An 11711-nucleotide genomic window follows, 5' to 3' on the forward strand; every position below is an offset into this window, starting at 1 on the left:
CTATTTGGTCTACGATTTATTTTGTGTTTCCAGTGCTCTCTGTTTATGACAATATGAACAGCTGAAAAGGGGGGCAGCACATCGTTGCTAATGGGATCTCCATGGTGCAGAACTGTTCTCCAGGGTCCTGCAGTCTGCCTTATACAAGGATTTTATACATCGGAAGATTGGAGCTGTCTGTATTTCCCATGCCTGTGCAATCCTAGCAGCTGAGCTTGTCGCCAGCAGTCTCTGTTGATGACAGTAATTCATAACGCCATGGGGAGCACATTCGCTCTATTTCTAGCTGCTGTTGCTGTTTTCTTTTTCTTTAAAGGTGAGTGGTCCTTGACTTTTTTCTTTTTTTTTTTAAAAGGAGGGGGTAGAAAGAGGATGGGTTATGGCTTTGTACAATTGTTTTTAATTGGTCTGGACTTAGGTTCAGCACTAATAAGTGGCATGCTGCAGGATTCATATGAATCCCAGCTTCTTTTGTTAAACAATTTTAAAATCTCGCCTTGTGAACTCGTAACAAATAGCAGCCCTGATTTGGCATGCCAAATGGGTCCCATGATCCCACAAAGCCATTTAAACTTTAATCAAAAACTTCAATGTGGTTTTTAGGTTTAGCTCACTGTGGATATGTGCTCTAAAGTGCTGGGGCATCAGCAGAAATAGGTGATGCCAAACAGCTGCTTGAGATAGCCTTAAAGGTGGCTCTGAACAGTGCACCTTATCTCTGCAGAACAAAGATCTCCTTCTTGCTATTACTGGTGCTCTGAGATGACAGCAACTTTAACCAGAATGTTGAAACACTGGTTTATATATACGTAGTTATTGTCTACAATGTGATGGATGCTGGATGTGGTGGTAAACACAGAGATTTAATTCACGTTATGGAAATGTAAATTGGTCAACAGCATTTGGGAAGGAGCTGGCAAAAGGCTGAATATGAATCTTAAAACCCACCTACATAAAGGACTCAGGCATATTTAATCCAGGGGACTCCTGACTTGCTAATAATTATAGGTGAGATATCACTAAATGATTAAAGCAAGTCTACTGGCTAAAAAGTTAATTTTCCAGAAATAGGAAAGTATAAAGCTATCTATTTTAATCTGGTGTGTTGGTTTGAGTGACTTTACTAGTGACTTTGAAAAAAATAGCCTTCAAAATGAGTAGAGAGTGGGGATGTTTAACTGTATGTGGTCTGACATTGTGCCAGTCTCAGACTAGATGTCAACAGAACTTCTAGAATAGGTCGGAAGGTAGATATTTTATTTGTGAAAATTTATAGATCAGTTATTGTGCAGATGAGTACTTCTGCTGCCCTTCTGTTTGCTGGAAAATACTAACCTAGTATGACTGGGGAAAAAAACCTCGCAAACATATCCTAGCAACTGCATGTAAATCTATATGCCGTCATGCTGTCATATTTTAAAAGATCACAGACTCTGTGTAGCTATTCGAGATTTACACAAGTGTTTCTGAAAGCAGAATTTAGCCCTAACTGTTAGTTTGTCTCACCAGCCATGTTGAAATATAAAATTATCCATAAATGGAGAAGAGATCTAACTTTTTTTAATGAAAGGATTTGGGCATATCACATCCAAGTACCAGTAGAGAGTCTCTTTAGGACAAGGCCACTAAATTCCAGGCAGGGTCTGCCTCCCACAGTGTTTATCTGTTGCCTATGAGAATGGAAGCATAGTTTAGGGGACAGAAGATTCCCAGTTGTGCTTTGAGACCTTCAGTTTATAGCCATAAGGTACCACAGATAGCAAAACCAGCATCAGAAAGCGACAATTGCAAATAGAATGTACTACCTTTGAAATGGTGAATCAATTTTTAATCCTTGTTTCCTTATTTATAATGAGCAAGCTGTTAGCATCATTGCAACCATCCTATAATGAGCCTCAGTCTCCTGGGACAGTAAAATTTCCCAGGAGCTGGTCATATTAGAAAATGTAGTTTTAGCTCCTCATGGGCTTAAGTTTGTAAGAAACATTTTTTTCCTCTGACCTTGCTCAACCCCAACTCCTTTTTGTAGTGCTGAGGGACAAGGTGAGCCAGGGAAAAGGGCTTTTTCAGCTCCAGTTCCTATGATTTTATTAAATTATCCTTTAAACTCCACTTGCAGAGACATATGAAAATCTCCATCTACCATTACATTTTATTCTTCTATTTTCATCTTAAATGAATGCCAAATTAACATCATGCAGATTTAATGTCTGGTTATTTAATTTTCAAAGGAAATAGCATTTGGCCACAAGAAGCTGCGTGGGTTGTTTCAAAACCAGAAGCCAACATAATCTCTTTTCAGGTTGCAGTTGTTCAGAAGCGGAGCACAGACTGTTTGCAGCCTTGTTTGCTAACTACAGTCAGTTTATCAGACCAGTGGAGAACGTGTCAGACCCTGCCATCATTCAGTTTGAGGTATCCATGTCACAGCTGGTGAAGGTGGTGAGTACAGGCTTCTTTCAGAACCTAGTAAGTATTACATTATTAGCCCAAAGACAGGCCCACTCCTTTTTCAACATGGCTGTGTTTTTCAGGATGAAGTGAACCAGATAATGGAGACCAAGTTGTGGCTGAAACACGTGAGTAAATATAATCCCAGCACTGATAATATCAGCTCAGTTAATTTTTCTTTTAATGTCAATATGTGAGGTTTCTTGCTGTGTCCTCCACCCGCAATTTGCGAAGCAAAATGTTATACTGACCATCCTTTGCGTAATGCTCATTAATATCAACATTTAGCTAACTACTATAAAAGTGACACTGCACGTTACATTTATATACTACTTTTCATCCAGACATTTCAAAGCACTGTAGATAGGTGGGAAAGCATTATTATTGCAATATTATAGTTGGGTGAACTGAACAAAAAGGTTAAATGATTTTGCCAAAAAACAGAATCCAGATCTGCTGACTCCATGCTGTCACCATTCAACTACACTGGGTTCTTCCCTGTAACCATGAGGTCCCATGCTAGAGTTCCAAGGTCTAACCATTAGGTCATCCTGAATCCCCATTTTTCCATTCAATCTCTTTAATGAAAAATGTAAACTGCTAACATTAAAGATTTGTAAATAGGAATATTTAGGTCAAAAGCAAGGAATACCAGCTAAATCTTATGCTCCAATACATCTGTTAGTCGATAAGGTGCCACAGGACTCTGCCGCTTTTACAGCTAGATAAACTGACCTAGGAATATTTTGGGAGGAACAGAGGAGGAAAATGGTAAACATTTTGCTAAATACAAACTGTTTCTACTATGTAAGTGTGACTATTATGTAAAGTAAATAAAACATCCTTTCAGTCATGAAAAACAGCACAACAGAAAAATGCCTCAGCATAAGTAAACAAAAACTTAAATAAGCCAATGCTCAAAGATACTGAGACATTCTTCCTAGCCAGCATTTGTATAGATTTGACTTGCATTTAAGGAAAGGAAAGATCACAGCATCAGAGGTGCTGGCCTGGTAGGGTACTATGCTGCTTTGGTGCAGAGATTTGGGTTGGCCACACTTACCTTAATCCATTGCTGACACCTAGTGGCTGGCTATTTATTTGCATTGAATGATTATGCAGCCTCCTGTGATAAAACCCACTGGAGCAGCGCAGGAGGCCTAGGAAACTCCGTGAAGCTCATCTTGTGGAGAGTAATTACACCGGCTACAGCCAGTCACAGTGCAGACACTGTGCAAGTTTCCCCCTGCATGTCTGCTAGTGCACTTTAGTTCTGTGAGGCCTCTGCAAGCCTAGCTTGGAATTCTTCTCACTATAATCTTTGTTGAACTGGACTACAGGTTATTGTTATGGGTAGAGTCGGATTAATGCAGGGGCTTTAGGGGCTGCAGCCCAGGGCCTCGGGCTAATGGGGACCCCACAGGCCGGATGCGGCCCGCTGCTTCTTTTAATCTGGCCCGCAGCAAGTCTCTGAGCCACAGGCTGGACACTGGTCCCCGAGCCTTTGCACCCCCCGCCGATGTCCCCTTGTGGCCCCTAGGTGAGGGGAGTTTAGGGAACCTCTGCGCGCTGCCCCCACCCCCAGCGCCAGCTCCACAGCTCCCATTGGCCAGGTACTGCGGTGTCCACACCGGCGCTTTTGTCAGTTGGGGGGTGAGGGGAGGGAGTTTCACAGCCCTGATGACACAATTTGAGATGGGTCTTTTTGTAATTCTAATGAAGTTTGGTTTCTTCTGTGATTAGATCTGGAATGATTACAAACTTAAGTGGAATCCAGAGGAATATGGAGGTGTTGAGTTTATTCGAGTTCCAGCTGATAGGATCTGGAAGCCAGACATTGTCTTATATAACAAGTAAGACTATGCCATATCAAGTGCCTTTACTCTTAATTTGTTTTGGTTTTGTACCATGAATTTTAAAAAAAAATTGAGCATTCCCATGACTATTACAAAAGACCTAAGATTTTGATCAAACCCGGGTAGCAATACACAGCGACTGCGGTATATATTGCAAACTGTTACTTCTCTAGTAGTAGAACTACCCCCCAATCACTGCTTCTGGTGAACATCAATACTTTTGGAGTCTGTTGAGCTAATAAGTATTAAAAATTGAAAACACACATTTTAATAAGAGAAACAGACAGGAAACTTTAGACTCTGCATCCCTGTGCTCCTTCTACTCCCCACTCTTTCTATAATTGTTTTTGGAACTATATGCAAGGCTGGCAATAAGAAGGAGCAGATAGTTCTGCTACACAACTTTCCTCTCATTTACAGATGAGAAACTCTTCAGTAATTCAGACCTTTCATTGAAAGGGAGTATTAGATCCAGACATTTTTGCAGTTAAAATTGCTACCCATCTGACATCAACACAGCATTAAATATAACTATAGAAAAGCCCCAGGGTTGGTACACACTTAGGACTTTTGCTTCCAACACGTCAGTAGGAGATCAAATGTGTTACTGAGATGATACGTTGGCTATACGCTATGTAGGGAAGCTGGCCTCAGTGAAACATGCTTGAAACACTCTCCAGTACAGGAGTTCCCACACTGTGGTCTGTACAGCACATGCTGGTAGATCCATGAAGAGCTGGCTGGTCATGTGGTGCTGGCTTCTTCTCTTCTGCAGTTTTCTAATCACGTAAATAGCTAAAAATGCTTTCCCAGTCTTACTTTTCCATGTAAAAAACAGCTGAAATTGCCACAGGGATGTTATGTGATTGTGAACAGGGTGGAGAGATGGCCCTGCTCTGATCCATGCATCCACAGTGACAAGCTGTGGCAGGAGCCCTGAATTCCTGCTTTCTTAGAGGAGTGATACTGCAAGGTACTGTGGGGATGGAGAGGAGAGAGAGAGTGAACCAAGCACAGTAAGGAAGATCAGCTTGTCCATCACTTTGTTCTGACACAAAAGAGCTCAAGTTTGCTGCCTTGGGTATGGATCACATTTAGCCAGGTTACAGGAGTAGAAAATACTACCATCTTGATCTTCAGCAGTTGTAAGTCCATGTAGCTCCACTGATGACAATGGAACTACGCTTATTTACATCAGCCATGGATCTAGTACTACACATGCAATTTAGCACAGTTAACATTACTGCTGGAATGCTGAAGTGTGCATTTGCTCACTTACAGTGCATGAATCCAGAGTCACTGTATATACATAAACCTATGTTCTTAACCTTTTCTTATATGAAAGTGATCTTTTTTTTCCACCCTGGTTTATTTTTACAGTGCAGTTGGGGACTTCCAAGTTGATGACAAGACAAAGGCCTTTTTGAAATACACAGGAGAAGTGACCTGGATACCTCCAGCTATTTTTAAAAGTTCATGTAAAATAGATGTGACCTACTTTCCATTTGACTATCAAAACTGCACCATGAAGTTTGGTTCCTGGTCTTATGATAAAGTTAAAATTGACTTAGTTTTAATTGGCTCTACAATGAACCTCCAAGACTACTGGGAGAGTGGAGAATGGGTTATTATTAAAGCTCCTGGATATAAACATGACATTAAGTACAACTGTTGTGAAGAGGTATATCCAGATATCACCTATTCTCTTTATATTAGGCGCCTGCCTTTATTTTATACTATCAACATGATTATCCCATGTCTGTTGATTTCTTTCTTAACTGTTTTGGTGTTCTACTTGCCTTCAGACTGTGGTGAGAAGGTGACACTATGCATATCAGTCCTTTTATCCTTAACTGTATTTCTCCTAGTGATCACAGAGACCATCCCCTCTACCTCTTTGGTGATCCCACTTATTGGAGAATACCTCCTCTTCACCATGATATTTGTAACTCTTTCCATTGTCATTACTGTGTTTGTACTTAATGTGCATTATAGAACACCCAAGACGCACACAATGCCTGAGTGGGTGAAGACCATTTTCTTGAACTTACTTCCCAAGATCATGTTTATGACCAGGCCTGCCAGTGATAAAGAGAAGAATCAGAAGCCAAAGCCGCTTTACAGTGCTGAGCTCTCAGACTTAAATTGCTTCAGCAGCTCTGAAACCAAATGCTGCAAAGATGGCTTCATATGTCAAGATATAACATGCAGCTGTTGTTGGTGTCAACGAATAAAGTTTTCTGACTTCAGTGGCAATCTTACAAGGAGTACAAGCTATGAATCGGTAGATGCTCCGCTTTCGTTTTCAGTTTTGTCACCAGAAATGAGAGATGCAATTGAAAGTGTCAAATACATTGCAGAGAATATGAAAATGCAGAATGAAGCCAAAGAGGTAAGAACAACTTTCAGCATTAGTTACTGAGGTTACAGGCATTATTTACCATGAGTGTCGGAGTGTGTTTTTTTTTTTTTGTAGGAGTAAACATCCCAGATACCTTTCATAAAAACATTGCAGAACAATTCACAATTTCTTGATACAAATAACCCACATTGTTTACATTACAGGTGTATGGGGCCATGAATCAATCAGTGGATTGAAATTCATATTGGGGAAACACAGTGTTGCACTGAACTCCTTTTACTGCCAATGCCAACCCATCTGCTAAAGTGGAATCTATTACATTAACTCTTTTGGAGGGAGTAACAAGCACAAGATTTGCAGTCAGAATGAGAGCTTGGGAAATCCTAGCACCGCAGTTAGCTCATTGTGTGCCCTTGGGCAAGTCACCACTGCCGTAAAATGAATATTTACTTACCTGTAGTGAGGCTTTCCCTGATAATAATTCTCATGCTGAACTCCTTCTGTGTACAAATACAGAACAGCGAAGTTCAGGGCTCTCAATTTGGCATTTTTCTTAAGTGCTAAATTCACACAATTTTTCTGTTTCAATAAGCCAGGAGAGCTTCTGATGGTTATCACTACTTCTCAGTCATACAGAGAGCAGATACAAGTAACTCATATGCAGCCACTCTATCATTATCTTTACCACCTGTAGGTCATGTTCAGCAAAGCACTCAAACACCTGCTTAAATTAAGTTTGGGCCTAAGTATTTTGTTGAATCTGGGCCTTATTCAGGACTCATGTGTTCTATATGCTCTTTTGATCTCCCTCAGCTTTAAGAATTATGGTTCTTTTCTAGAAAAATCTATTTTCTACATCAAAAGTAAAATGCATTGTTCTTATTTTTTATAATAGCATTCAAGAATGAAGTATGCACATATGCTGTGTTCATCTAGGAAAGTTGAAGTAAAGATTGAAATTTATTAAGCTTAGCTTTACTTAGGATACTTATTTAACAAACATTTATTTCCAACATTAACTTAAGGTTATGCATTATTTCAAAGCCATTTATCATTTTATTTCTTGTTATCAACATAATCATTCAATGTAAAAACCACTCCTTCTGGAAAGCTTTTTTTCCAGTCTTGATACAGTATATGAAGGAGAAAAGTTTTTACATCATACATAAGCATCTTGCTTTCTAATACAGTATTAAAAACTGTAAGAAATGTCAAGAGAAGCTTTTGAAGTCATTGACAGATGAATTAAGTTGCATCTGCCCATGCACTTACCACTTCAACAGGAATGGTGCGTTTCAATAGGACTTAGATACATAGGTGCCCAAGTGACTTTTGAAAGAGCTCCCTCTATAAAGTCTCTTTCACCTTCAAATTTCTGTCCCCATGGAAGAGGGGCCATATGTCCCCTGTGTGTTTAGTGAAAGGGACAGTTCTATTATCTTAAAATAGTGTTACAAAGTTGGAATTAATTTAGAAAGATAGCTTCTGCAACTCATGCAAAGCAAGTTTCAGCCATAATGAATCAAACCATTTGGGGGATGAAGAGATAGTAAGTTAATTCTGCACTGTTTTTGGCCTGAATGTTTTTGGATGAATGATGGATGAATTTCTGCTGCCTCAAAAGCCAGGTTCGAAGTTGTGGTCATATGAAAGAGGAAACATTCTATACATGGAGGAGCTCCCATGTACATTTTTGCTGAACACAGAAAGGAGTTCTGATATTACCAACCAATTTAATGATCAGTAAACTTTACCTTTATCAGAACATGCCTGCTTCCTGTCTTATTTGTCTGTGTTTATATTTTTCAGATTCAGGATGATTGGAAGTATGTTGCCATGGTAATTGATCGCATTTTTCTGTGGGTTTTTATTCTGGTATGTATTCTAGGAACAGCGGGATTGTTTTTACAACCATTGATGGCTGGAGATGAAATGTAGGAATTCAAAATACTCTGTTGTAAAAGAAATTTGTTTGCTGACCAAACATTTTATGCTCTTTTTTGTTACTTTAGCTGCTTCTGTATATACTGCTTTATTAGTAGAATAAAAGATGTCTGTAGACTCATTAAGCTTCACCCAGCAAAGCTTCATTATAAATGTGAAAAGCTTTAACTGATTTTAAAATGTAATGACAGCCAATCTGAAGGTAATATTCTCCAGACTATTGCCAGATATCCCTTACAAGAGCTGGGGAAAAGGAAGGTAGCGTATAAAAATTCACAGAAGTGTTTGTTAAAAAGCATTTATGATATAGACATGTCCAACAGAAATTGGAAATCACAGCATTTCCACAGGAATGTTTAGAGGACTGACAAAAGGCTGAAGAATTTAGGTTACCTGACCTACTTCCAACACTCATGTCCAGTGCTATATCCTCCAGGATGCGACATGCTTCAGTACAATTCTTCTGGGAGCAAGATCACAACTAGTGCCATAAAGCCACTCCAGTATATAGCCATTTAGAAACTGTAGCTCTTGAATTGCTGTACTAATATGCAACTTGTTGGTATATGATGTACCCATTATTATGCCAGGTTTTGAGGGGAACAAGTAGTGGGTAAGTTACTTTAGAACAAGGCCAACTCATTTATAGCTGGATATTATGTTAAGGTAGCAAAGTGGCCATTGCATGATTCTGCTCACCTCCCATTTTGGAAACGGAACAAAATTGCTAGCAAAATGTCAAGTTATTCAGATCTAATAATATCATTACACGCGCGTGCACACACACACATCAGAGGAGACAAACAGCTCACATGAAGGAATTAAGATATTACAGGATAGTTTTGTTTCACATGCTATAGACAAGTACTTAAACAAAAGGTAGGTAGATATAAAATTTTCCTGTAAAGTGTAGTAGAACTGCTTCTCATACATACATCCCATATGTTTTTACCAATAACTGTAGAGATACTTAAACAGGAGCATGAAGATAAATATAGTACACTAAAAGGGTCGGGGAAGGCGCTTGGTAAAAATGTGAATTGTTCTCTCTGTGCAAAATTGGAAATTTCATGGAAATGTGGAAGTAGTTATATAAAATTTTTGAAAAATAAACAGAATTATGTAGTTTCAAAACGTAGTTGTTATTCTGGTTGCATGACACTCTGTGTAGAGTAACATTAGCTACTGTTTGGTGCATTCAGACCCCCAGTAATTCACAGAAGCACAGACCCAGGAGTAGGGGATCTATTAGAAATTATTTGGTTTTAAAACGCTTAGAGCAGCAATTTGAGGCCAATAATTGTGGTGTGAGCGATTTTGTCTTTATGTAATACATAAAAATTATGGAAGTGACTGAAAGCTTTTCTCCATTTTACAAAAAAATGTTACTTAAATCAGGATTGGGGCCCTGTTGTATTAGAACCTGACAATCAGCTCAAATGTAAATACAGCATAATTTCATTTTTGTATTGAAGCAAGAGGGGAAATAAACATTAGCAGCAAGGAGGTTAGAACCAGGTATCCAGTCCATACTATTGCTCTCATTTTCATACAACATGACCACAGTAACTAAACAATGTGCGCACTACAACTGTAAGCAGAAGCAATGAAGAAAATATGAATGTGAGAGGAGATCCAAAACAAGTTCTGTGTCACCACTCACAGGCAACGTACTAGGGTGCTGATGCACCTTAATACTAGAAAAGATAAAAGTTGAGTCATACCACAGGTCAAATCAGATACCTTATTAGACGTCTACTTTTGAAATGAACTATAACAACAAAGAAAGACAAGTTAATGTCTGATTACATGTAACTATATACACAAAGGAGATAAGTTAGAATCTTTTCAATCACATGTACCTGTAAATTGAAGGCCAGAAAATGGCAATGTGCATTTTTTCCTCCTGTTTGTGAGTGTAATTATATACTCTGTACAACCTAGAAAGTTACTCTACAGATGAAATGTGTTGTGAAGTAACAAGCAACTATATTGAAAATGTTCACAAAATAACTTTTATAAATACTAAATATGAAGTAATTCCAGCCAGTATGAAAGTCAGCATGACACCAGATCCAAATAGAAACAAAAAGAGAAATATCTAATTCCCCAACATTGCAGCCACTACCATATACCATTAACATCAAAGGACAGAATGTTGTAATTTTCACAAAAGAAACACCTTATTAATACCTCTCTGCAATTTACATGAAACTCTTCACAGTAGCTGTCAAGGTTCCTTCCCCACTCTGAACTCTAGGGTACAGATGTGGGGACCTGCATTAAAACCCCCTAAACTTATTTTTACCAGCTTAGGTTAAAACTTCCCCAAGGTACAAACTATTTTACCTTTTGCCCTTGGACTTTATTGCTGCCACCACCAAGCGTCTAACCAATATATAACAGGGAAAGAGCTCGCTTGGAAACGTCTTTTCCCCCCAAAATCCTCCCCAAACCCTACACCCCCTTTCCTGGGGAAGGCTTGATAAAAAGCCTCACCAATTTGCATAAGTGAACACAGACCCAAACCCTTGGATCTTAACAATGAAAAAGCAATCAGGTTCTTAAAATAAGAATTTTAATTGAAGAAAAAATAAAAGAATCACCTCTGTAAAATCAGGATGGTAAATACCTTACAGGGTAATCAGATTCAAAACATAGAGAATCCCTCTAGGCAAAACCTTAAGTTACAGAAAGACACAAAAACAGGAATCTACATTCCATTCAGCACAGTTTATTTTATCAGCCATTTAAACAAAACAGAATCTAATGCATATCTAGCTAAATTACTTACTAAGTTCTAAGACCCTATTCCTTTTCTGTTTCTGGCAAAACAACACACAGACAGAGCGAACCTTTGTTTCTCCCCCCTCCAGCTTTGAAAGTATCTTGTCTCCTCATTGGTCATTTTGGTCAGGTGCCAGCGAGTTTATCCTAGCTTCTTAACCCTTTACAGGTGAAAGGGTTTTTCCTCTGGCCAGGAGGGATTTTAAAGGTGTTTACCCTTCCCTTTATATTTATGACAGTAGCTAAATAGCAAAATCAATATTTTTTCTAGCTTTTAAAACAATTATTAAATAAAGATATTCTCTAAAATG

The 11711-nt window shown here is 38.8% G+C and overlaps 1 protein-coding gene across 1 annotated transcript; it reads left to right on the top strand.

Moving 5' to 3' along the window:
- Positions 1–9690, top strand: CHRNA3 (cholinergic receptor nicotinic alpha 3 subunit). The gene is made up of 6 exons (XM_074966071.1): positions 1–316; positions 2303–2442; positions 2535–2579; positions 4195–4304; positions 5688–6699; positions 8479–9690. Exons 1-6 carry the CDS (start codon positions 238–240, stop codon positions 8605–8607), a joined length of 1515 nt encoding a protein of 504 aa, XP_074822172.1. The 5' UTR covers positions 1–237; the 3' UTR covers positions 8608–9690.
- The last annotated feature ends 2021 nt before the right edge of the window (positions 9691–11711 follow it).

This window comes from Natator depressus, chromosome 10, assembly GCF_965152275.1.
Source record: "Natator depressus isolate rNatDep1 chromosome 10, rNatDep2.hap1, whole genome shotgun sequence".
NCBI lineage: Eukaryota > Metazoa > Chordata > Testudines > Cheloniidae > Natator > Natator depressus.